This window comes from Lichenostomus cassidix, chromosome 14 (assembly GCF_008360975.1).
Source record: "Lichenostomus cassidix isolate B80296 chromosome 14, HeHo_3.0, whole genome shotgun sequence".
Classification (NCBI taxonomy): Eukaryota; Metazoa; Chordata; class Aves; order Passeriformes; family Meliphagidae; genus Lichenostomus; species Lichenostomus cassidix.
This window is the reverse complement of record NC_139495.1, coordinates 16063714-16090597: the sequence shown is the minus strand read 5'-3', so window position 1 is coordinate 16090597 and position 26884 is coordinate 16063714. Positions and strand designations below refer to the sequence as shown.

Sequence of the window (26884 nt, the reverse complement as noted above, 5' to 3'; positions counted from 1 at the left end):
TGGCAGGGGTTGAAAGGGACCTTAATGCTCATCTCGTTCCACGCTCCTGCCATGGACAGGAATCTTCCACTAGAACAGGCTGCTCATAAAACTTAATGCTCAAAAACCCCAAATGCCAGAAGGATGGCTGAGCTCAGCCCAAAGTGGTCACCCCAGCCCAAAACTTAATGCTGTTGTAATCAACACCAGAACATCAAAACCAAGCATCCTCCTCTCATCCCAGATGCATGCAGTCCTCTGCACACAGAGCCTGGAATTTATCCAAACGCACCCTCTGTAATGCTTCAGTGGACAGTTCCAGCCTTCAGTAATGACTCAAGTAGCTCTCAGGATGATGTGGTTTTCAGCAGCTCTAAGTTTCTAATGTTCTGAGGAACACATATTTCCCTAATGCCCCAAGACAGCTCTGACAGGCTTTAGGAAATGCCACAAGAACATTGTGTTACCAAGAAAGGTTTTATTCTTTTTGCCAGTAGCTTAGTTAATTGCACCAAAAAAAAAAAAATTGCCATTTAATCATTTTCACACATCCTATTCTGAATGACAAGTGTTAATTAAAAACAAGGCAGGAAAATAAAAATTCACAACCTTAATGAACTACAGGATCTATCATGGAGGAAAAAGGAAACTGCTTTTCTTACAAGCTTTTCACAAATGTCACATTTTCTCTTAAAAAGGAGGGAGTAAAAAAAAAAAAAAAGGAAATTGCTAAAACAAATCCTCATAAAAAGAAACTTTACAGAATTGTCAACAATATTAGGACAACATTGACTAGCCAGTTTTATTAGAGCATCTCTCAATCCACTGTTTCCCCACTTCCTTCCCCCAAATCTCAGGCCTAGGAACAGATTGAAATGCATATTCAGAGGCTACAGACATAAATACAAGAATCTGAGTGAGACTGACAGCAATCTCAATTGGCATCTGGAACAGTCCAAATTCCCACATTTCCATCCCTCATCTTCACAGCCACATCCGAGCTCTTGGGTCTCCTCCAGCTCCTCCTGGGCACACCTGTAGACTGTACAGCTCTCCAGCCAGTACTGCAGCCACTCCACAGCCACACACATTGGCTTAAAGCTGCAGTCAGACCTTCCCAGGATAAATTACAGTGTTGAACTAGTCCACATCTGCCACTCCCACAGAAATAACCATCTCCATTCTGGGAACTACAGTATTTCTAAAAACAAACCCTGCAGCAGTGAGCTGCCTAGGGACTGGTTCTTTGAATTCACTATGAAATACCTGTCACAAGACTTGAGAGCTCCTTTGGCATTCTCACTGTATTGAGGTACCACAAAATAACAAAGATAGATCCTCCATTACCTTTGCTCACACCCATTCACGTTCGCTCTGGCCCAAGAGGTCAGGGACAGGTTCGGGACACCACTGAACTGGCTCAGCACAGTTCACTCTAAACTGCACATGGGACAGTACCTCCTCCCTACCAAAAGATTTTTTCATGTAATCTCATCTCCTGCTCCCAAACCCACAACTTCCCTCAGATGCCCTCAATGCACAAATCATAATCCATAATTCATGTGAGAGATCTTTTTTACTGTGGCATGTTTAACAAAGGACTTCAGATGCTAACAGTGGAGTTCTGGGTGGGGAAGAACAGTGTGCCAAAGCAGGCCATTGCTAGCTATCCTGGCAATTTTATGTGCCTTTAATGTGAACATCTACATGCAGAATGGCAGTGGCATTGCCAAAGGAGCATGGGTGTAGAACTACCATCGCCCACACAAAACGGCCAACAGGCAGTGAGGTCTGACAGCTCTGTTGCCAGGTGTTCACCACTGGACATAAGTAATGCAGAATACAGCTTTGCCCACAAGGAACAGTCATCACAAGAGGTGAAATACTCAAAGTAACATTTATAGCATGAGGCATTAGATGTTGTGATTCAAAATGAGTATCTGACACTCGTTTCTTAACAAGGTGCCCCTGAACCATACACACATGCTGCACAAAGCAGGATTAGTAAGAAATCCTGACTCAGGAAATTTCCTTAAACAGTCATTAAGTTCCTAGAAAACAAATAAAGTGGTAGGGGCAGATCTCAGAAACACAGTCTAATTTGAATTTGTCTTCTTTCCTTTCAGAATCCCAGCCCAAGGGAGGAAGGAGATTGTACCACTGAAAAGTGACTTTGCCCAAAGTTTCTCACTGGCATTTTTCTAACACTCGAATTTAAAACGCAAGAACACTCCCAAAAGGCTAATACCGAGAACTGGAAAACAAACAAACCAAAAACCAAGCTGCACTCTGCACATTTTTAGTGACAGGCATCCTTTGCACTCTGGGTTGCTCTGCAGTCTACACTGAGAGCATCTCTGATCTCTAGCTTTGGCATCTGCAGTTCATGTCGCCCACCTCTAGACTAAAGCTCAGCAGTGGTGTTAGCCTCCCCAATTTCAGTTACTGGTCTCTCTAGAAGTTGCTATCTGGCCACAAGCAGAGTCACAGATACAGGGAGAAGGCTCATGTTATGCTGGCTTGTACCAAAGCAGTAACACTAAGAACATGTATGGAAAACCTGACATGTATAAAGATCACTAGTCAGTACACAAAAGTATCCCTGTGAGGTAGGTAATCATCACCCACCTTTACAGATGGGCAAACACGCCGAGATGTGACAACCATGCAAAGGCCAGAGACTGTGGAAAGGAGCTCAGGATTCTCAATCTCTTGGATCCTTCTTCTCTCCCCTTTCAGACTCACCACTGTCACAGCTTGTGACACTGATATAATACAAGACACCTTTGTAATTATTGACTACAAGGTTTAAAAAAAAAAAAAAAAGCAAGTACTAACATAAGCTAGGGCCAGGAGCAAGTAAAATCTCTAGTCCAGTTTTAGGCTCTATGTTTCTCTTGCAGTTTTCTATGCAAACATGTTGCTTTCCAATGATGTTTTGGATGGGCTGTGATAAGCCTTTTAGTAGCCTCACTGACATTGGCATTTCTCCTATTTTCAGTACAGTTTGTGTTCCCTAAGCTATACTTGTCTGTACAGGGGAAGACATGGATGCGATGTTTGTCTTTAACAGTACAGAAATTCCTCCATCAAGGTGCTGGGGAAGTAGAAGTTTAAAAAGAAATAGAATCAAGACAGCGTTGCATGCAACCCCCCTTACCCTCTGGAACTGCCCTTCTCCTCCATAGGAGGTGCTTTGTTCTCCAACAGTGGCTAATCAGCAGGAATGCTCCTCACTTTACTTGGGACCAAAGACTCAAGTGATATTCACAGGTGGGATGTATGTCACCCTGTCCCCTTGATGCATAGAGTCCAACACTTGGGTTATTTCACAGCAAAGGAGAAAAGGGATTGTTAGAAACAGCATCTTGGACTAGCAAACAAAGAGGAAAATTAAAGCAGCCAAGCAGCAGATTTCTGGCAGAGTTGCCTCAGAGCTTCTGAGCATTGCCGCTGTTCCATCCCATGACTATCAGTGCATGGCATGGATTTTTATAATTAGACTGCAACAATCTGAGCCCCCTCCTCCCCCGTCCTGCCACAGTGGAAGGCTCACCACAGCAGCTGCCTCTGTGGCAGGTCTCAAAGTCTGTGTATAAAAGGAAATGGAAAGACAGAGTTGGACTGGTCCAGAGTTAAAACTCAGTATCATAATAATATTAATCAATAATCATCGTACGAACAGTAAGAAGGGTGCAGCCTAATGGATGTAGGCCCTGTACACTGCAGACATGTCGTTGTCAGATTGGTCCAATGCTTTTGCTCGTTTATAGACCTAGAGAGGAGAAATCAGAAAAGGATCAGAGCCTGCTCTTGTGTGAAGCCTTTTCCCAGCAGAAAAATTCCTTTGCTGACCACTGCAACCAGAGAACAACAAAGTATGCCAAATAATCCAAGTGCAGACTGGAAAATGCCAGGTCTTTCTGTGTTTCCTGATGTAACATTTTAAGGGTTTCTTACAATCAAAACAAATTCAATGCCACTCTAGTCAAAATAGAGTTTCAATCACTGTTCCCTTGTCTTAGAGGTTATGTAATTCTTAGATCTGCGCGTGTCTCTTGTTGACAAGTGGCTCTGTTGAATAAATGCTGAAGAACACATCTGAACACTGAACAATTCTTACCTCGTTGGCCGCAGCTGCCATGGGAGTTGGGTGGTTGACAGAATCGCCCAGTGCAATAGCTAATCTAAGATCCTTCTGTATGTATTTCAGGTAGAAATCAGGTTTAAAGTTTCCTTGCAAGATATCTGGAGAGGAACCCATGCAAAAAATAAGGATGACAAAAGTAAACCAAGCCCAGGCTGCAAGGGGCTGCAATTCAACACCAATCTCCCTTTCCATTGCTGATCACTACTTTTAGCTCTCCTATTTCTCTATTCTCTATCTTCATGTGGTCACAGCAGATGATGTCACTACTGCCCACTGACAAAGTGAGCTCAGATTTTTAAGCAGCTTGCCCTCCACTTCACTTGTTACTCTGCCCCAATTAAATCCTAATTTAAGCCCTAAGAAGTTCTAATTCAGATTCTTAGAAGTCCTGGCTATGAAGGGGAAAGAGTGGAACTCAGTTCTTTATTTCCAGAATGCTTAAGAGGCTGATGAAGATGGGACTGTTATTTTCTACTTTTTGCCACTATCTGAAAAGCTGCTAGATTGTAAAAAAATGCCCTGTATGAAAACAATGTAAGAGAACTTTACTTTGGCACTTCTGGTCCAGGAAGATGCTGGCAAGTTGTCCCTGATTGAGGATATCCAGAAGGGTCTGCTGGGACTGGCCAGTCACTTGAGCCAAAGTCAGTCCTTCTGCTATTGTTGCCATGAAGCTGCCTTGGACCATGTTCACAATCAGCATCATCTTGGCAGCATTGCCTACTTCACCTGAGAGCAAGACACACCATTGGGATTCCTCCAGAAGAGAAACAGAGACCTGCTTCCCCAGTCCACACAGCAGTAACACTACTTGAGACTCCTGGCATCAAGCACTTGGCAGCTCTCCCTTCCCCTGAAAGACTTCAGAAAATATTCCCATTTTCCAAGCACTCAAAGCAATGGAGAAATCGTAAGAAATATGATTTAAAACCAAAAGCATCACACATCCCCCCAAATGAGCCAGTATTCAAAAAAGAAACCTTAGCCTGCAGGCTGTGAAATGGGCCAAGTTACAGAGGAGCAGGCCAATTTCCCACACTGCCCAAAGAAAAAAGATGACATACACATCTCAAAATCCTTGCTGAAATTCCCAGTCCTTGAACTAAGAAACTGCTGTCATGTCCTTCATGTTTCAATTACCTAGGAAAAAAGAGGTCTTCCCCATGGCTTGGAAGCAGCTGCTGCAGTCCTCATATAAACCCCTGTCGCCAGCTGCCAGGATCACAAGCATTCCATCATTTGAGAGCTGCTGGTTTCCTGAGACTGGTGCTTCTAGAAAGCGACCACCTCGGGACACTATCACCTGGGAAAAGAGGATCTATGGTTAGCTGTGCATGAACAGCAGCAGGAACATAATTTAGGGCATTTCTGCCCCTGAGGACAGAATTGTAAAGCAAAACATATGAACAGGAGAGGAAATCACTAACACGTGATGTATCCTGCAAAGGGTGCTTAAGACCAAAAGCTGACTTCATATTCCAGCAAGACCCTCCTGCACCCGCCACTACTGTGATATGTTTTAAGCAGCTGAACTGACATGCTTTAGTCATGGCACTCTATACTAGTCCAGGGATCAATACTGAAAGTGGCATGGGAATCCCAGAAGACTGATCATTATATTTTCCCCCTCTTTCCCAGAGAGGAAAGGCCTTTGACAGATCTCTTCAACCAGAGGTTTACTAGTATGTGTGATCTGCATTCTCTGAATCCATGTTACACACTACTGCATCACCAACATATCTGCTTAAAACTTCACCAAAACCAGCTCCCCCTTCCTCGTCCAACTGTTACACACGCTGCCTTAGGGCAGTGGGAAACAATCAAGATGCCAAAAAGAAATTATAGGTACCACAGCAGAAGTGATCAGAACACTTCTACAGAAACCCTATAACAATATTTCTACAGAATGAAATGTGAATACATTCCTTTTTCCCAGACAGAGCATTTAAACTAGGCCAACTATGCATTTTATCAGTTATTAAATCAGAGAGGGTTTTACCCTCCAGTTTGCTACAGAATACTAACCTGTCTACAAATACTTCTTAACAGATCAAAATTTGGCTGTCTGTTTGCCCTGGTGCCGGGTAACAGCTCTGCCAAATCTACAGGCTTTGTAGATTTGTAGATGTACAGCGACATCTCATCCAACACTGTTTGCTCGTCAAGATTTGACATGTTTTGTCTTGTTTGCCTGGAACTTGAGACTCTCCCAAAAAAAGCCCAAAGATCTCTAGAAGCACTTTTATTAGCAATAGGTAATAAAGCACCTGAAGCAACATAAACTGCAGAACTCCTGCTGAATCACAGCTCACTTCAGTGATTACCTGGGCCAGTTCTGTGACTGTATCCGCATCCACGGTGGACATATCCACATAACACTTCCCTGGGCGAATCCCCTGCAACACTCCACTTGGACCAAGCACCAGCTGTGGAGAACAGAAGAGTGGTAAAGCAATAGGGTGTCTGCAGAGAAGCCCCAGTGCTGCAGGAGCCTAGCTGAGCCTGGCACTACAGTGGCAGACCCCCACAGGGTTATCAGAACCTGCCCTCAAAGGCGTAGTTTTTAAAATGCGTGATTTTTGTTGGGACATTGATTTTTACAAAGTTGCACTGCTCAGGATCTACAATGACCCAGGCTACTGTGGTTAGCAGGAGTCAGAACTGGCATTCAATGACTGCCATCTCATAGTCTAACCAGTGGAGGTAAAATAAGAGCTAATCCTTACATCCTTTGCTGCTTTAGGATCTGATACACAGGCAAAGGTGATGTCACAGGTGGAGACTACTTCAGCAGGGGTTCTTCCCAGCCGTGCACCCTCCTGGATGAACAAATCACACTGCAAAAGGCACAAGTCCAAAGGTAAGAAAAATTAAATACAGTGCAAGTGGATTCTTTGCATTTTGCTGTAAAAACTCCACTGCAGCAAAACTTCACTGCTGGACACAGCTCCGAAGGAGGCAAGCATGTCAATTACACAGCAACTTCTTCTTCTTCTGCTGCTTTGTCTAGACACAGACACACACAAACACACACACAGCTCTTTTGCAGTAGAACTGCAAACCAAAGTTTCTTTGGTGAAACTATAAGAATGTTGTGGGTTTGACAAGAAATTATCAGGGAAAGAAGGGCGATTTAGGGAAAAATTGGTAAAAGGACATAGCAAAATGTGTTACTGGACAGTTAACCGGAATATGCACAGCTGAGACTGATGTCTTTCAGTGGGCTGCGGCTTCAAAATCTTAGCTGCTTACTCTATCCTCTCATACCAGTCATGTTTTGCTCTTGAAAAAAATTAATATTTTAATCCCCTTTTAACAAAGTAACCACAGTGCACTTTCTGCTTTGCTTTCCACAGCATCATACAAGTACCATATCTCCCCCAGCTACCTACTTTTCCTCCTCCAATACAAAGAATAACTCTGTCTAGTACATAAGTGAAATGCAATATAAGCTCTATTTTCACTTTGAATACCCCTATAAAGCCCTCCTCCATCCTGGTCTCATGACACAGCAGGTCTTTGACAGAACCATTGTTACCACAACCTGACTAGCACAACAAATGTAGACTAACCTGCACCTGAGCAGTGCATCTTAGCACACCTCAATCTCCTGGAATAACTCCCTGCACCTGGCCTTTTTGGTCAGATGCATGACACACTGATGTGGCTGTTCACATCAGCAATACTTTCAGAGGCACGTTATTCAACACATTCTTCAACACATATATATAAAAGGGTGCAATTTTTCTGACAACTCTCTCCTCTCCTACAAAAAGGCAGTGGGGTGGGACTGGTGATGTAAAGAGTGACCACACTAGAACAGACCACAGCTACACCTAGTCACATGTGCCCACCAACAAGCACCTAGGAAACAGGACAGAACAAGGTGGCAAGCATATCCTTGTGTTTCTTTGGCATCCTCTCCCAGGCACCACTGATGGATGATTCCATGAGATACAAGGAGTAAATGCATGGTTAGGAAAGGTTTAAGCACATGCCTACCTTCTCAGCAGTCCGGTTCCAGACAGTGACAGTGTGACCCATCTTCAGCAAATTGGAGACAATGCCACTTCCCATCAGACCAAGGCCCAGAAATCCTATCCTGAGGGTACAGATGAACATTAATGCAAGAGAAAGCAATCAGTGTCAGTTTCTCAAGGTGTTGGAAACGAAGAGCAAACTGGAGCATCACCAGCAAAAAAAATACCCAAACACGTTCCACTGTAGCCACAGCTACAATGGGCAAATATTGAGCTTTAAAAGCAAGCTGGAATTTATTTTGCTTAGCAAGCATCCCTAACAATTTTCTGAACAAAGACCTTAGCCTACTTCAGAAGATCACCTAAATATTAAAGGTTTGGATGGTCTGATTGTTTGTTTGGGCCAATTTGTTTGTGGTTGGGGTGGGTTTTGTTTACTAAAATTGTTGTTTGTGTGCTTTCTGTTCCCAGTCATTGCCTTATTGAAGTTAAAGGGAACATTGAGAAATGAGCAGGTACTTCTCTAATTAACCTTCTGATTTTAAAACTAAGTCACACATACAATGCTTGCTAGTATAACTGAATGATGCATTACCATCTTTATTTTAATAAAGCCCAGCAAGGACTACCGGGCTAAGCATCATGCCAGACCAAAGACCTAGTCCCTGCTCCACAGCTGCCATTTCAGACACAGGAAGAAAGGAATATTGGGCCAGTACAGGTCACCATCAGTCCAAGAAAACAGCCTTCCCCTCCTCCTGCAAGCTGAAAAGAGTTTTGCTTCCTCAATTAAAAAAAAACAAACAAAAAAAAAAGACTATATGCCAACAAGTCCCTACAATCACCTGCAAAAGGAATTCCTTTGCAGATACTGCTGCAAGGACCCTTTTATCCATCATGCGGCTTCTCACAAAACCCAAACTTTTCAGAGAGCTTTTGAAGCATTCAGTTACATCCAATGTAACTTCACAACTGAATCGACCTGGCAATTCTCCAGTTAACTCAGCAGATTTAGTCACACTACAGCTGCACTGTGGCTTTCACAAGCCACCTGTCCTCCCGCAGCTAGCCATGCTGCCTTTTCTTCAAGCAAACTAATTTAGATGGGGGCAGAGAAAAATCACTACAGGCTCCTTACATGCCACAAATAAGGTCTACCTATTTTCAAGTCTCTACACCAGCAAAAATATTGCTTCCTTCCCAACCCACCTCTGAGACTCATTTTCCTGAGAGACTGTTTTACCTGAATAGCTTCATTGTTACTTTTGTTCCCCTGTAGTACAGATAAGAACTGACATCCCATATGAACTGCCCCAACAGCAAACAGCAAGAGTGGCCTGAACTCAATTTAAACAGAGCAGAAGTTACAGAGCGAAACAGGAAGCTCAAGGTAGGCTTCTCTTACTCTAGAAAAGAGAACGGGGGTGTCAGAAGAAACCAGAAAGCTCACATGCTACACAGCAAAGTTCTGGTGATGGGAGAACACACCTCCCTCTTCTTTTTTGTCTTCTGCATGCTCAGCAGAGTGATTAAACAACCCCAGTCACTACTGGAGACAGATCTCCTTTTATCTTCCTACCTCATGCAACACTCAGGAATACTGCTGCTAATATCCTGCAGTGGAATCTACTGAAAAGGACAACTTCAGAAACACTCCAAATTGCAAATGTATCCACAATAGAGCTTACTCTAGAGTTTTGTATTGTACAGCACCCTTTGTTTTTAGCGGCCTCCCTCCCACCTTGTCCTCCAGAACAGTTTCACACAAGGACAGAAGAAATGTGCAGTTGAAGGGAAAAATTAGGTTTATTCATTCTCAGTAACAGGCTGGAGAGTGGCTGCATGTGTGAGCTGGGAAGGAGAGAAAGAGAAATGGCTGAAGTGTGTTGGAGATCTTACTTTTTGTCTGTAGGAGTGATGCTGCCATTGACTGCAGTGCTGTCTGCTGCCTGGATGGAGGTGGATCCTGTCTCCTGAGGGATTGGGGCAGGGGGAAGGAAGAGAGGGGGAAAAATAATAAAAATAATATAACGCACAGCTCTGGAAGAACTGCAAGGCCTCATGACAATAAAAATCCATCAAAACCAAAATTTGCTTTACCTCCTCACAAACCTTCAGCTTCTTTGTGATGGCTTGATAGCAGACAGCTGGCTGTACGGATAAGATAAAGCATTCAGGGCAAGGACAGTGCTGATTTACTCTGCTGAGCAGACAGACCATATCCTTGTTCCACAGAAATGGGCAGCTCACCCACCCACCACCATCACCTTCAAAGCAGAACACCTCTGTGGCTTCCCTCAAGGGGAGAAAATAACACCAAAAACATATTGCAAGATACTAAGATCGTTCCTTCCCACCCTGATCCAGCAATTCAGCCTGTCTTCTAACAGAGATACTGCAAACTCCGTTCTGTAGTTCCTATGACAGTCTCCACTCGAGGCACCAGAACCCAGGCCATCCCTACTTCTACATTTAGCTCTCTGAAGCCTGACATGAAGCCTCACGTCTACGCTCACTATGTCTCTGCAGCTGTGGAACCAAAACCATATCATTAATATGAGAAGGCATGTGGCTTTCTACAAATGCTAAGGCAAAGGCTGCTCCTCCCCATGCTGCTTACTGTGAGCTTGTCTAGATAAAACTGTTAGCAGCTCTTAATCCTTCTGGCTCTGCCCAGCTCCTCAGCGAGATATAAATCCTTTTAAGTTTAATTTCATCATTCCTTTTCCTCCTGATGTTCACTGCTGAATATAAAATTCTGCAAGGCTTCTGACTCTCGGGAGATAAATTGGCTGTATTTTACATGGAGCTTTTCTGGTCCTGGAAGTTCTCCTGCAACATCCAGTGCACTGACAAGCCTATCCAGATGAAGAAACTGATAGGACAACCATCAAAAACAAACAACAGGATTTTTGAACACAAAAAAGGCTTTTCCTGTCCATCAATATTCATTCTACACAATTTATTACACCAGATCTGTAAAAAAAACTAGTGCGATATAATCTTTAATTACTTAAAACTATTCACTGTACTTAATGCTAAATCACTCTAAATCTTAAGGCTAGGAAGTAATTGTACTAATTTAATTGCCAGCCCCCAAAGAACAGAATTCTGGAGCTCTTTATGCATACTCCTTGTATGTAGCTGCAGCAAAGGGCAGGATTACAAACTACCCAACAGCATGATCCTGTCTGCCAAATCCTTACCTTCTCTGTCTGGCTCAGCAGGAAGTGATGGAAGTGTGGATCACTGTCCTTCACAGGCTACAAAGAGAAAAAGTACAGCCTCAGAAACATTTCCAGTCACTGAGTGACCACAGCACAAGCCCCTTGCTCTCCTAAGCTGCATGAGAACAATAGCATTAGGAAGAAGATATAAAATGTATCAGCTGTCAAAAGCAGCCTGTTTCAATTAAGTAGTTTACTTTGTGTTTCATTCTCAAAACCAAAGCCATTCAAACCAAATCCCTCATTTTTGGACATCTGTAGGAGAACCAAAGATGTATATGAGCAAGATTAATATGGGAGGAAGAAAATTCACATTCCGCTTCTTCCTTTCCCAAGGGCATGAAAACACTTATTTTCTAGCTTCCAAGGAATTCCTTAAAACAACGTTCTGGGAATTGGCTGGAGATTGCCACATGCCAGATAAACACATTCTACCAGCAACAAGGACTGCAGGCACCTCACCTCCCCAGTGATCATCATATGCACTAGCTTGGAATCTGCTAGTGCATATGACACTGCTCTTACTCTGCTTTACTGATCACTCATTTATTCAACAAAATTGAAAGGTTTTCAAAAGCTGCTTGTGAAGGAAATCAAATGAAACCACCCCATGTGATAATATTCAGACAGAGAGAGACTATCCACATCACCTCCACTTTTGGGAAGTCAGTCCCAGAAATGCTTTTGAAACAAGAAGTGTAAAAATCAGTACAGCAATTTAAGTGCAAATCTGCAAATGGTTCCACTGAGACAGACATCTCACTTTCCAACCTATTTCTGAACTGTCTGGGATATTGTCCAGCTTTGTTATGCTGCAGTATGTTCTGACACAAGAAGATAAGATCTCGCTGTTTTACAGCCAGACAAAAGACTCTAGATTTGCTGCCACAAACTCAGATCCTAGATGTTATAAAGCTTCTCACCTCACTTGCACTCGGTGGCCATTTAAATCCAGCCACGGTACCAGTCATCACCCTCTTCACTGTACTTGACTCTGGAATTGTGAGGTCCTGAGGAGACAGAAGGAGGATCAGAAAAAGCTTAAAACCTGGCTCAAGGGCTGGTCACAGCACGATGATCATTTGAGCACAGAGAGAGCTCTGGAAGCACTACAAACGCCTTCCATTTCACGGGCCTTTCCATAAGCATTCATATTTAAACACAGAGTATTAACAACACAGGTGAAGTGAGGAAAACATGAACTGCCAGCCAAGGAATTCAACCACATTTATGGTTTCTGGAGAATCCATTCTTCATACCTACGAGAAATCACTGCACTTGTGCACTTATGCAATGAGCAGAGAAGCAAACAAACATGTTTATCCTGGATTTTCCTCTGGTGAATGCAAAAAGTGTAACAAATGAGTGAAGGACAACATTACAAGCAGAGGTCTGAACTCTTTTAATCCTGCCCTGTCACAAAAGAATAGCCTACCTGTTATCAGAATCTTCAAAGCATGAGGCTGACAGCCACATCTACTTGCTTGCAAAAGCCATGAGACAAATTGGTATGTGGGCTGCCCCATCTGCTCCACAGGCCCTGGTTTGTAATGTCATGACAGTACTTAATGTACTGGGGCTTTTATGGTCAAGCAGATTAAACTTTTATTTCCCCAAGACATATAGGTTAAAATAGGTGTTTATGCTGTATGTCATAAACATATGCTACAGACATATAGGTTTTTATGCTACATGAAGAGAATGCACAGGACTCCCGCATAATACATGCTGTCTTCCTAAAATGGCGGTTCAGAAATGGTGTCACTTTATCTCTCCTCCAAAATACTTCCTGAAAATACACAATATACCTTAGTATCCTCACAGAAGCACAAGAGAAGAACACTGCTTGTAAAAATGGCCAGAGCAAGACTCCTGGAGGTAACCCAGAATGATGCAACTGGGCAAGTGCTAGCAAGGACAATACAGACATCAGTCTCCAGCTTTGAAGTGTCTATGGAGTCCTGCATCCTTCAGCTAGTCAAGTGTGGATAAAATCTGCTTTGATATCTATGAAGTTCTGTTGGTCCTTCCAAAATATTCGTATGAGCTTAAAAATGAGAGTATGTGAACAATCATGTATGGCCACAGAGCCTTTCTAGACAGAGCACACCTCAGCAACAACCAGATTCTTGGATTTTATGCATCCTTATTGCTTGGAAAGCCAGAATTTTGACTGGGATGGAGCAAAAAACCCCAAATCCTAGCATTGTATTAATTCAGGACAACAACATAAATATTTTTTACTCTAGGGCTATAAACTTGAGGAATTTATGAGAACCAGGCAAGAAGACAAGATTTTAAAATTATTTCATAGGCTGAAAAACAGTATTAAGGCAGTATCATTACATTTTCATGGCAATCATTTTCATTGTCACTTTCCAGAAGCCGTAAGTCTTACTTTCCTAACTTATCCTGCTTAATTTCCTGGTTTGTGGCCAGGCAGTTATCACACAGCTGGCCACCACTTTGTGGTAACTTTAAAACCAGTCTGCTTGCCATGCCCCAGTAAAATAATGTCCACTAACACAATTAGCTCACTCAAAGCACTCCAATGCCCCGAGGTAGTTAACACAGTAAAACCTATGTATACAATGTGTCAGCACAATCAGAATGCTCCCGGTTTTGATCAATCTGGGAATGAATCTAGCTCAAAGACACAGAATCATTTTACAAGTGAAAAAAAAAAGGTCTTGTGGCTTATTTTAACAGAAATATGTGGAGACACAACATGCTTACTTATAGGAAGACACTTAGAAAAGTGAAAGTTGTGTTGCCAATGAAGCATTTTCCTGCATCAGCGAAAACAAGTTCTGTAATCATTAGTTATAATTCACAAATATGCATCTCTTCCTCCCCTCCTCCAACTTCCCTCAAAAGAAGAAACTGATGGGATCTGTTGTGCAGCCTAATTTCACTGACACTGGTGCTAAAAGAGTCAGTATTTCTTTCAATCCCTTAGGAGCTGGACTTAATGATGCTTGTATGTCCCAAATCAGGATATTCTACGACTCTATTCTATGATGCCTTCACAGCTAGTATCTGAGATGATCAGTTTCATTTTACTACATCAAGAGACAGCTTGCTGTTCAACCAGCGAAGGCTGATCCATTCACAATTCTGGAGAGCAAAGACCACCATCTCAACTTGCATCCTGATGTGTGCTGAAAGAAAAGACTGTGAAGCACAACATGATCCCCTTGAAGCACAGGTGAGCAAGCATGCTGCCACATGGTGTTTCAGTTGAAGTCTCCCAGTTGTTTTCAGGTGTAGTCTCCGATGGAGCACATGTCTTGTAATAATCTACCAAATAACTATCCATTTGGAAAAGGAAGGTCTAGACCACAACAGTGAGTTCCACAATAAAAAGGCTGGAACTCTAAATTAGGGTAGACAAAGTATTGTTTGCTGTCACTGCTGCCACAACATCAAGAAATATCAGGGAAACAGTGGGGATAAAATAATAATGCTCCAAGGCTGGACCTTTATAATGGAGGACGGGAACACACCCTAAAGCATGGAAGCAGAAACGAAGACAATTCTGGTGGATTTCCCAGGCTACGAATTTCTTCTTTAAGCCCTAGCCCTTAAGAATACCTCACTCATTTTGAGTACTGAGGTTGAAGTTGAGTGACTACTTATCACCTGATCATACGAAGTAGATGAGATGGAAGAAGTCAGGAATCAGATGAAGACCCATATCTCTTCACTACTCCTTCCCACGCAAACTGAACTCGAGGGATGGCAAGACGGAAGATGGAGTCTCCTGATACAGCTTTCAAAGCCCTCACAAAAATACGAACAGAGCCACTCACAGTAACTAACTGGTAAAAATCACAGGAAGAATCAACAATATGCTTGCCAAAGGTATTAGGCAGCCAAATGGTCTAGAAGTAGCAACATGGAAAAGCTTAAAAAAAGGGATACTGAACTGATTCTTCCTGCTGGCCTGTTAGTCAACGTGCCAGTCAGCCCACAAGTCCAGCTGCCAAGTCCACAGGCACTGGTGGACATGCACAACACAAACCTTCTCATCCTTGGGTGGACGCCCCCGTTTTCGGGGGCTCTGATCCTGGGCTCTTTTCAAGGGTGACTTTGATCCTCTCTCTGACGAGACAGAAGAGACCCTCTTTTTTCCTTCCCCTGTGCCCTTCTTCACCTTTCCTTCAGACAAAGTGGCTTTGCGTTTCTCTTCACCAGCGGATTGCTTGCCTCTTTCTTCACTGGAATTACGCCGATTCTTCTCTTCAGTGGAGTTATGGGAAGATGCCTGAGAGATTATAGAATAGAAGATGGTAAGGAAAGAAGAGAAGAGATGGAATGATTTTCATGCAAAACCAAGGATGTGAAGGACCTTGTGCTGACTACTATCACGCGAAACTACAGCACAGTAACTTGAAAACTAGGTATCTGTCAGCCCTCTGGAGTTGGTGAGTGAAGTTCCTGGTTAGTTCTCCTGCAAAAACACACCAGTTTAAGCAAGCGCGTAACGGAACATGTCACCTGAAGACTTGCCAGGACTGTGTGCACTTCCAACATACTAAAGACAAAACTAGTAGATATCAAATTCTTAAGACTGATTTATCAAATCATTACAAGCAGATCAATTAGCTTCTTCAGTTTCTCCATCACTTTTCCCCAACAGACAAGATTAAATGGGGAAGACGAGAAGATAGGAAAAAACCCCAAAAACCAAAGAAAGGAAAATAAAACCCCCCTCAAATTGCCAGAGGCAACAAACTCCTTTCACGTTTCATCATTCATGCCAAGACCCGTTTGGGTGCACACAGTGAAAAAGAACCCACTCACCTGGTCCTTGCCTTTGGTTTTTCTAAGAAACTCCTCTACAGCATCCACAGCTTGCTGGAAGCGCTTACCCTTGTTAATCTTTATCATTTCCTCTTTGTGAGGGTGATAAGGCTTCAGCTGCTCCACTTTGATCCAAGCACTTGAAACAAAAAAAGAAGCTAGTTATATTCTCCAAACAGCAGCTTTCTCAAGCATCCAGCTTTGAGAAACACACAGCTTCACCTTCTTCCCCAGATCTACTGATGACAACAGCCCAAACTTGCTTACTATCTAGAAGCTGAAGGGTTGCCATTACTGCATTCACTGAGAACTTTCTTCTGGCACTTTTACTTTGTTATTTCTTAAGTTTTATCTCCTCTCATTCTAGCACTGTTCCACTCTTAAGCATTATTCATATTCTCTATTGGCAAAACAGCTTTTGGATGTGATCACAGGACGCATTTAAAACAATGGCACTTCAACAACTGCTCGTTTCACCAGGAGGAACACCTACAGTCCCATGCCTCCACATAAAGTAGCCAATACCACAAATCTGCTTGAGACGTTGTTGAAAGCAAAGTTCACCTAACAATTCTCAGCTATCAATCCCTGGTTCAAATATACTGAGCACATAGGTATCTAAAAAACTGCAAGAAAAACCCCCCAAAATTATATATCTCACTATTGAGCTGACCACACAAAACAAATACAAAATCCACATCTCATTGCTGCACATATTTCTGATGTACCCTGGTATTCTTCATGAAAACAATGATTTTGTTTTTGAAGAAAAATAACTGTTTTCTCCACTGTTGCTATTTTAAGATAACCTGACTTGCACAGTAGCAGCGAATTAACCTGCAGTCCTATTAAGACTACAGTCCTTTGAGGAAAATCAAATTCCTTCCCTGTTTCCACTCCTGCTAAATAAGACTTCTTGACATTTACCAAATGGCAATGTCGTTAAGTATGGGTGACAACTTCACTTCAGATAAACAAGCTCTTCTACCACTTCTTCAGTGAGGCTTTAAGGGAATGTCTTTGCTTCCCTTGATGCCTGAATTCCTTGTGGCTCCCAGAGATCAAACCACCTTTCTCAAGCCCAGGCTCATCAGCCACACTGTTACTTCCACCCTACTGAAAACAGAACTGTGTAAGTTTTGAAAACCCTTCCCTCAGCATGGCCAATGGTACTTCTTAGTACACAGCAGCCCACCACCCAGACAAAATGGGGCAATCAGATGTTCTCTTGTCCTAAGACATCTCTGTGTTACATAGACTATCCATGATTACAGATTTTTAATATTCCCCAGGGCTGTCTAGCTCCTGCAAGCAGATGAAGTGATTTAATAGCTGCATTTTCAGACACAGTAAGCACCATGTCATATAGTTAAACTGAACATGAAAACATGAAAAATAATAATGCTTTGCTGAATCTTGATTGTCCTCTCTTCATAAATTCTGTAACTTCATTAAAATCTTTCTCCTCACTGGCATTAGCAATTGCTTGTAATCAGGAATCAACTTTGTTAAAGTAGACCGAAACACTTTGGGTCTCATTTGCAGAGACAAGACCTCCTGCTAGAACTGCCTGTGAAAAATGGCAGCACCCTTTCCAAAGAACCCAGTACTCCTGCATGCAAAGCTGAATTCTTTCACTTCGTTTACATTATTTTTGTAAGTACATCATTACTGAACTAATATAACAAGTCAAATCATTGCATTCAGATTAGAGTCTGAGTCCAGCAGCTATGCAGGGAATCTCTCCCAGCTGCCCAGACATTACTGTGTAACACACCTTAAAATTATCTTACACTGTGAAGCCTGCATGACAGTGACAAACATCCCTAAGTACCACAGAGCACCAGCTCATGAGAAGCCTTTCATCATGTGTAAAAAGGAAACAAAATTTTGGACCACAATTTAAAAAAGCATGTTAAATGTTGTTGCAGGACTGAATTTCTAAATAAAAGTAAGTTCTTTTCTCTCAAGGCATTATCTTAGGTTTCTGCACATCCTTCCCCTCCTCACTTCACATGTTCATTAGATTCCTTTCTCATTCCTTTTCCTTTGGTACGGAGAAAGCCTGAAGCACAAAGCTTTCTGGTTCCTGGTTTCAAAGTTGCATCTTGGCACTTCTGATCCACCAGAACAAAGAACTAGAGATGTCAGAGACAAACTAGTAAGTGATAAACAATCTTAAATGCTGCCTCAGTTAAAAATAAACTTTTAAAAAAACCAAAAAAAATTAAATTGATCTTTTCCTTTCCAGTTCCTTTATGCATCACCTACCTGGACAACCTTCTATAAGAGATGAGCGTGTCTTTTGACACCAGATGTCCATAGATCAATTGCATGCAGTGTTTCAAGCACTTGAAAACAAAAGAACTTTTCACCAAACAAAATCATTCAATATTTATACACAAGATCTCAATACCCTCAAGGCCAACGAAGGCCAGTATTTAGATACATCTCAACGATACAACACATAAAAGGAACTACGATTTCTCTCCTGATTCAGCAAAGAATCAATACCCGAGAAAAACATTATGGATGTTACTGAAGATGACATATTTAAGATGAAATTGTGTTCATACTGCTGCACAGTCACCTGGCATCTATAAGGAAGGGGATACATGGAAAGTGAAAACATGTAATAAAAATACCTGTTAGCAATTGGTTTCTCATTTCATTTCTCCACAATTCCTCATCCTCTCCAAAATACCACTCTTAAAAAACCACTACTCATGTCAAATCCACATTATAACCATGAACAATAATCAAAACTTAGAATGAACAGAGCAAAGTATGAAAGTGACCTGCAGCTGCATGGAACAGTGGCACAGAGAGATGCAGAGACACTGGACACAAATCCCTGGCACAAGCTTGGCACAGGCAAGGAGATCTTCAAACCCTCACCATTCCAGCCACTCTCTTCCTGTCTACAGATACCAACTCCCAATGATAAACTGCAGAAATAAGATGGAAGAATATCCATCAATCCTCACTTTTTGCAAACCTTATAGTTAGGGATGGAAAACATGGCACTGTATCTCTAAATTTCTATTTACCACAGTCTGGGAAAAATTGTATCACTTCAGACTTTAGATGCCCCCACTAAATGCTAACACAACCAGATCTGAAAGTCAAAAGAAAACTGCTTAGTTCTTTACCAGGCTAGCGTGTGTGAGTACACAACAGAAATCAAGATGGATTTCCTTCTTTTAAAAGGGAACATCCCAATCCTCATCAATTAACTCAAATAACTGAAGCCTGCAACTTTGTATACTTCTGGTTTACATATGTAGAAAAAAAATACAAAAATGACCACATGATCCCTTGCTAGAATAAAGCAAGGGATACTCAGAAGAAATCAAGTAGCAAGGCAATACTGAAGGAAATTAAGTATTAGATTTTTCAAATTTGTGCAATAAAATACCTCCTCAGTAAGAGGTGGAAGAGTTTTGTCTGTAGCGATCTTCAGCTGTGGTACTGTACAGGGATGTTAAACAACATTCCAGCTAATTCTGCAATGGCAACATGGAGCTCTGCATGAGATGATCTGCCTCACTGAGAAGTACCAGGAACACAGGCTCACCCCCATGACCCCAACAGCTCAGCCTATCCCTCCAGCTCCTCAGACTGCTATGGTATATTTCCAACAGCTGACAAACTTAAAGCAAGTGTTTTCTAATGTCAGGACCTGAAAGAACATATCAGAAAGACTACATCCTGAAATTATTCTCTCCTTGAAAACCAGGGAAAACAGTGGCAGAAGAAAAGGGTAGGTGCTTGCATCCCAATAGGACATGGAGGAAGGAAAGGTAATGAGTGTTTACTAAAATCACTGTGCTTGATGGAAACAGGATGCAAATTATGACACTTATCTTAGATTGCAAGCTTCCTCCATTTTTTCCTTAATGTATCAAGTCAGGAAGGGCCCCTTGACCCCACCACATTTAGTCTCACACTGATGCTTCAAAAGATTGTAAGCAAGACAGCTTGTCCCAGCTTCCTGTTAAGACTGATACACACGATTTGCAAGTCCATTTGTCTGTTATGGAATATCAAAGGGGGAGGGAAGGCAGGAAGGGAGGTGAATAGCTGTGTTTGTACACACATCTCTGATGGCTGCAGCACTCTCCCTAGTATTTCTATAGAATCCTAGTAAAAAGATACCTTCAAAGCAATAATATTTTTAGTTTTGACAAATGCCATAATGAATTCCTAAGGAGGCCATGAAATAAAGAAATATTTTTAACTGGATGAAGCACACCAAGAAAGACTTGCAGGTCTGCCAGTCTATTAGTTCTAACTACCAAAAGCAAAGAATACACATATATAGCAATATAAAAATTCTTAATTGATTTCTGAAATATCTACAAAGATTTTATATAAGAAGACTGTAGAATTGAAATAATAATAAAAGGGGATTTAAAACACTATCTGAGAAGCACAGTTAGAAACACAGATAAGAGGTCAAAGTTCCACTTCTAAACTAAATTAAAGTTGTTTTGATTCCTGTAATGGATGTTGTTACATGCTTGTCAGGTCTATGGGCAGGAAACGTGAACTGTTCTTCATTTTAGATAAAAAATCCTTTTAATGTGACTTACTCTAAGAAGAGACACGCAGAAATACAACTCCTAGGCAGACTAGAACACCTCCTTATCAGTTTGGAGAACAAGGTAATAAAGAGACATTACATGACTGCCATAATTGCGATGCACATGATCACTTAGAATAGGACGTGGATATTACACCACCACTATGAACATCGAGGTGGCTTTCACTGTGGTAAAGCATATATGTACTTCACAGTTTAAACATAAGCAAAATCTGCTTCCATGGGTAGAGAATCCTTATCTTCCAGAAAACCCATTCCTTTGGAAGCAACAGGAGCAACTAACACCAACACCAAGATCAAAAGCCAGGACTTAGAGAACAGTCTGAATGCACTCTTACTCTCATTTGTGTCTTGGACCAAAACTACTCATAGCTTTCCAGTTAATCTATTCCCTTAGTCAATGCAGCCTTGCACAGGCCCAGTACATGGTAATATTCAATTTGCAGGAAAAGGAAAATGCATTTCCTCTGTGCTGTATCCTAAGGTAAGCAGAATTTCACTAGTATCCAAGACCTATACACTACACCAAACCACTGCCAAACTCATCAGTTTGTTTTTATTTACCCCTCTGCTCAGGCACATCCATTTTTACTTCTTAACATCTTTCTCCTTAACCTTTAGGATGACAAGCTAAAGCCACATGAGTCAGGAGGGAACAATTTGTACCCAGCCCAGAACAGGGGCATTTCTGGCCACAGCAGGCACCTAGGAATCCATAGGAGGAAATAAGACCTGAGATTGCCTACCTCTCCACAAACTGGCTGGCAAAAACCCTCAGAAGTTTGCGGGAGGGATTCCACCCAGCAACCAGCATCACCTTTGCTTTACACACACTGGACAATGGGTGAACAGGCAATGTCCAGATCCTCTCCTGTTCAACCTCAAAGCGTAAGGCAATAATACAAGAGCTGCAGCAATGGACCCATGGTACAGAAACGCCATCATACAGCGTGAACGTGGCAGAAAAAGTGAGGTGCTAAAACCAGAAGCTACATGATGGTCTAGACCATCAGTATAGGTAAGAGTGCTCCTCATCACCCCTCAGACAGTGACAGCTCTGCACTCTGCTATTCCTCAGGCTGTTCATAATACGGTGACATTCAGTTATGCATTTCCAAATACTGTTTATACACACACCTGAGAAAAGTATTTGCAAAGCCCACTAATTCACTTGTACAAAATAAGTACAGGGATTTTCTCTTCATGTTCACATTTTAAGTAAAATAATTTATATTTTTCCTGATGTGGCTCACTGGTTTTGCTGAAACGTAAGAATTTTTTCAAGCAGCACACTGGTTAGAACACCACAGTTCTAACTAGAATAGCCTTTTGAAGCTCCAAGGCAGGACAGAAGAGGCACACAAGCTTCTCTTTCTTCTCTCTATCAACATTTAGTATTTATTTCTATTTAATTTTCATGTAGAGTATGCCACTCAAAGCAAGCAAATTTCCAATTCATTATTATCTAGCATGATATGATTAAATCTCACAAGCTGGAGACTGGGGGAGGGCAAGACACTGCAACAACCACACTACCTTACTATGCCAGACAACTGGATTTGCCCCAGCCAGAGCACTAGAATCCTATAATAAATCCCAATTATTTTACAGCTCTGAACTCTTAAATTGTAATCATGTCGTTAATCTCAGCTACAGTATCCCAGACACTTGACTACTTGTCTTAATACAAAAAAAAAGAAAATCTGTATTTGATTCAATAATGTGAAATACAAGAACTGAGAACAAATAATCAGGACAGAAATAATCCACTTTGACTCAGAATTTATTAGCTCAATAACCATGTTTAATAACACCACCAAAACACCTTCTCTGCCCTCAGATCAACCTTCACCAGCCTCAAGTTACTAGAGATCCAAACATTTCCATTAGTATGCAGCATTCACTATTACTCCAAGTTTAGACCTCATTTCTTAATGGAAAAATATTTTTAAATATTAAGGAAAAATAATTTAGCAGTGAATAATAATTTCCCTAAGAAACATTTATCAAATAGTCTCAGTTCTTGTCACCTTTCTTTCAAAATGTAAATGGTTTTTCAGTCTTCCACAGATATTTGCAATTTTCTTCTTTATTGCATGACTTAATCAGAAACGGCAGGAAATAGAGGAAAACTGAAAAGTCAGCAAAATAATTTTCAGTTTCACAAAATATTCAAGTTCTCAGGGGTTTTTTGTTAGTTTTTTTCCCCCTGGTTTGTAATCATTTAAATCTAAGACAACTATGATTTTGTTCACATTTGAAATCATTAAATTCTGCCTTTCAAAAAGGAAGTCTACCACAGTTTCAGCTCTGTTATACTGTAAAGTCTTCCAAAAGCACAGCAAGAATCACCAGGTAGGATGGTATATTCTTTCACAAATGGCAATTACACAGTTAACTTTATTACTCTGGCAGCAAAAAAGAATACTCTGAGCTGTACCTTTCTCACACATGGTTAAATGCTAAAATCTAACCCAGTCATGTCACACCTAAATGTGGAAAGCTAGCCTCACAGCTGCAACTCATATCCTAAGCTAAGTTTTTGCTGTCTTCATAAACTTCAGTGAGCAGCTATAGCATGCAATAATAGTTGAATTTCTTTTACTGTGTGGTTCAAAGGGAATCCTTTACAAAGGTGCATGGTACTGTGCTAGTAAATATTTCTTCCACAAGAGATCCACATTATGTGGTACAATATTTTCCCCAGATGAAAACAAACAGGTACATACTGATCTTCTGTTCCAAAAAACTTCACAAAGAAGCACTTTTTTCCTCGAGGCTTCTTCAGATCTTTAGGTGGGTTAACAATCTGAAGGTGATTAGAAACTGAAGTTAAAAAACACATAGTGACAAATTCTGTGATTTTACCGCCTGGTATTCAGCTATTGTGAATTTTTTTTTCCAATATGATTAGGAAGATAACTGGAATCTGCTCTACGTTTTTCAAATAAATATGTAACCCAAGTATTTCCTCGGATATAGGCATGCTGCAGCAGAGTGAAGAAGTACCCAAATTCCACTGATAACCTCACTTGGAATGTAGTGATGTTTCTTCTCCCTAGCCCAAACAGATAAACTAGACACCTTTTGGAAAATTAAAGCCAAATGGCATTAATAAAAGTTTGTTCCACTTAGATAACCTTTAAATTGAAACTTTGTCTTTGCTCACAGAATAGATTGCTTATCAAGTTTAAAATGTTAGTAAGGAGAAAAGCTGTCATTCAGTTACACTGGTGACACCTGTAGAGGAGCCTGGTGTTAACTTGATCCAGTAATCAAATGCTTATAGCTGTCAGCCACATTGACAATTCTCTGACTCATGTTGTTACCTCAGCACGCTTAGCCCTCATACCACATAAAAGAAAACAGAAAGTTCTTTTAGGGAAGTAGAAATAATAAAAATGGCATATAAAATTTATTTTTTTAAATCTTTGATCAGAAAAAAACCCCAACCAAACCAGAAGTAGGGTGAAACTATCCCAGATAATTCGCAAAAACCACAGCTCTAAAACAGTATCTTGAGAAGCCAGACTCCTTATTTCTATTATTTAACACAGTACTGTTAACCAACTTATTATGGAAGAAAAGAAACTTGTCTTGCAGAAAGTGACAGGGATTAAACAACTAAATTTGAAAAACCCAATCAGTTCTAGATCTGTCTCTCTGTTTGCTTTTCATTTCATCTCAACTACCAGCTGTTATTGACAGACTGAGCTAATAGGTCAAATAAAGCCCTAACTAGTTCACACTTTAGGTTTGTGAAGTATGTGTTTAAAAAACAAACAAGAAAACCAGTACTAATCTACAACTGAAAAGCTTTCAGGCAAACCTTTTCCTACACAGAAGGAAAATACAAAAAAACCCCACCCAAAAAAAAAAAAAACAAACAAAAAAACCCAAAAAACCACCAACCATGAAAAACTAAGAAAGCAGCAATAAAAAACAAACCTCACCTTTCCTGGCCATGGAGGGTAACGGCCCAGCTTCCCCCTAGGGAAAAAAAGAAAGTATTAGGCACTAGAACCAGAGAATAAACCAACTATCCCAGTGTCTGCCTTTTTACATTATGCCATACTTTTCATATTAAGAGAGTTACAATTTGCAGTGAAAATCTTCTGTGCAAGGTAAGACACATGGCTGAGATCTGCACCTAACTCAGGTCTCTTAACAGTCTGTCTGACCTTGCTGGACTGTCAGAACTGAAGAAAAGAGCAACAGCTATGCTGCCTGCAAGACACAAGAGTAATAGACACTGCAGCACTGTAAGTGTGGACATTCCTTTACATGGAACTGAAAAAAATGCTGACAAAGGCAATCAGACCAAAGTTTAGGTTGGGAACTTCTATCCACCTGTCCAGAAAAGCTGGTGAGCAGAGCAGCCACCAACTCCCAGCTCAGAAAGCTGAGGCTGTGATTCTTGCAGGAAAGCATTAATGGTACGATCCCCTCAACAGGTGTTCACCACTATACTAACTGAAGACATGAAGAGCCATAACAAAGAGGTGGAAAAGTTTATTTCCTACACTTGCAAATGTTTCCATTATGAAAACTAGGCAATACTATAAATAATCACAGAGGAGGCAGAGACGTTAGTCTTAGCCCTCAGCACAGCAGCTTTATCCTTTTTTCACCCTTGTCATTCATTCATGCTACAGTACTCAGAGAACCCCATCAGTCACTGTCTTGTGAGACACGGGCAAAGAACCTGTGGTGCCCAACAGCTCCTCACACAAAACTTCTCAGCAAGTGGCACTGCAGCCCCCTGAGATGGCAATGCTGCACAGAGGATGCAGAAGCCATGGGCAGCAGGAATGCTGCCAAGAGCTGTGACCATGACTATGTCTCATATTTAATGCTCCCATTCCTGTACTGAGAAAAACATTCAGCAAACCCTTTCTATTGCTGCTGTCTGATTGTCAAAGTTCCCTGCAACAGCTCTAGGGATAGCACCTGTCCGTCATGTACAAAACTAAAGCAGGATAATCTGCATTCCAACACTGAGAGCAGCACACTCCCCAAATTCTCATCTGAAAGAAATTTGCTAAAAGTAACTAATCTTTACTTACTTTGTTATATAAATTAGACAACTTCCCAGCAATGTCAATTTTTCAGATGAGAGCTGCAATTGTCACAGCCAGAAGTACACACTTCTTTTTATGTGGGTTATCAGTATAAATGCATACATTCGTGTGTTGGGAATTAGCTGCTTCTTTGAGCCCTGGCAGGACAGCCTAGCCCATCCAGCACAGCAGAGTCTATGCACTTAATCGGTGCTTACAGGGCGCGTTGGAATGCTCTCACTTCTCCCGACCAGGAAACACAAAATCACAGCTCTGACTATCTGAGGGTAAGACCGAAGTGACAAGGGAAAATGGCTTCTGAGAGCTTCCACAGGGACACCCCAACCTGCAAAGAAACGCTGGATTGTTGTGTTGCTTCATTAAAGCACTGCCAAGGAATGGTGTCGTGGCTCTCCTTAAACACCTTCTATCTCTATCCCTATCCCTTCTCGCATCCCTCGGGAGGTGAGCCCGTGCTTACAACGGAACCCCGCAGCGCGCGTCCTTCCGTCCCGCTCCCCTCACCCCTCCATCTGACACAGCTTCCTTCATGCGCCGCCCCCGCCAGCCTCCAGTGTCGTGCCGGCTGACAGCCCAGCCCGCCTCCTGCCTGCCCCATCCCGTGGCTCCGGGCTGTCTCCCGCCACTCCTTTCACACCGCCCGAGGGACGGCGGCGGCGAGACCCGCGGCCCGGTAGTGGTCCCGCTGCTCGTCCTGCCCTACCAAGCCCCACCCTGCCCACAGTCGCTCTCCGGAGTCGACCGCGGGCTGACAGCGCCCAGCGCGGCCCAACCCGACTCGGCTCCCACTGCGTCGCTCCCACGGCCGGGAACAGCCCCGCCGTCACCCCGCCTGCGTCTCCGCAGCCGCAGCCTGATTCCGCTAAAGACGTCCGGCCCACCATGCTCCGCGGCCGCCGCCCGGCCCGCGCCGCCACTCACCACACCAAGTCTCCGAGTCTCAGACTCACGGCCGCCATCTTACCGACACAGACCGGCCGCGCCGCGCGAAGATTGCCGGGAGCGCGAGCCAGTGGGAAGAGGGCGGTGGCTGTGCCCATTGGGTGCGCCCGTCA

General features: G+C 42.2%; 1 protein-coding gene across 6 annotated transcripts; it reads right to left on the bottom strand.

The window, feature by feature from the left end:
• Positions 1 to 437: 437 nt before the first annotated feature.
• On the bottom strand, positions 438 to 26884 carry GLYR1 (glyoxylate reductase 1 homolog). Of its 6 annotated transcripts, XM_085075300.1 has the most exons (17): positions 26751 to 26883; positions 26027 to 26154; positions 24702 to 24738; positions 23478 to 23557; positions 16143 to 16281; positions 15361 to 15603; positions 12260 to 12346; positions 11316 to 11372; positions 10210 to 10260; positions 10009 to 10082; positions 8132 to 8231; positions 6856 to 6966; positions 6454 to 6555; positions 5270 to 5432; positions 4679 to 4858; positions 4103 to 4227; positions 438 to 3754 (listed from the first exon to the last, which is right to left on the bottom strand). In XM_085075300.1, exons 5-17 carry the CDS (start codon positions 16227 to 16229, stop codon positions 3680 to 3682), a joined length of 1455 nt encoding a protein of 484 aa, XP_084931426.1. In that variant the 5' UTR covers positions 16230 to 16281; positions 23478 to 23557; positions 24702 to 24738; positions 26027 to 26154; positions 26751 to 26883; the 3' UTR covers positions 438 to 3679. The 6 variants fall into 6 exon arrangements, with proteins under 6 accessions (XP_084931426.1, XP_084931425.1, XP_084931424.1 ...); XM_085075299.1 differs by lacking the exon at positions 26027 to 26154 and having other exon boundaries at positions 26751 to 26884; XM_085075298.1 differs by lacking the exon at positions 26027 to 26154 and having other exon boundaries at positions 26794 to 26812.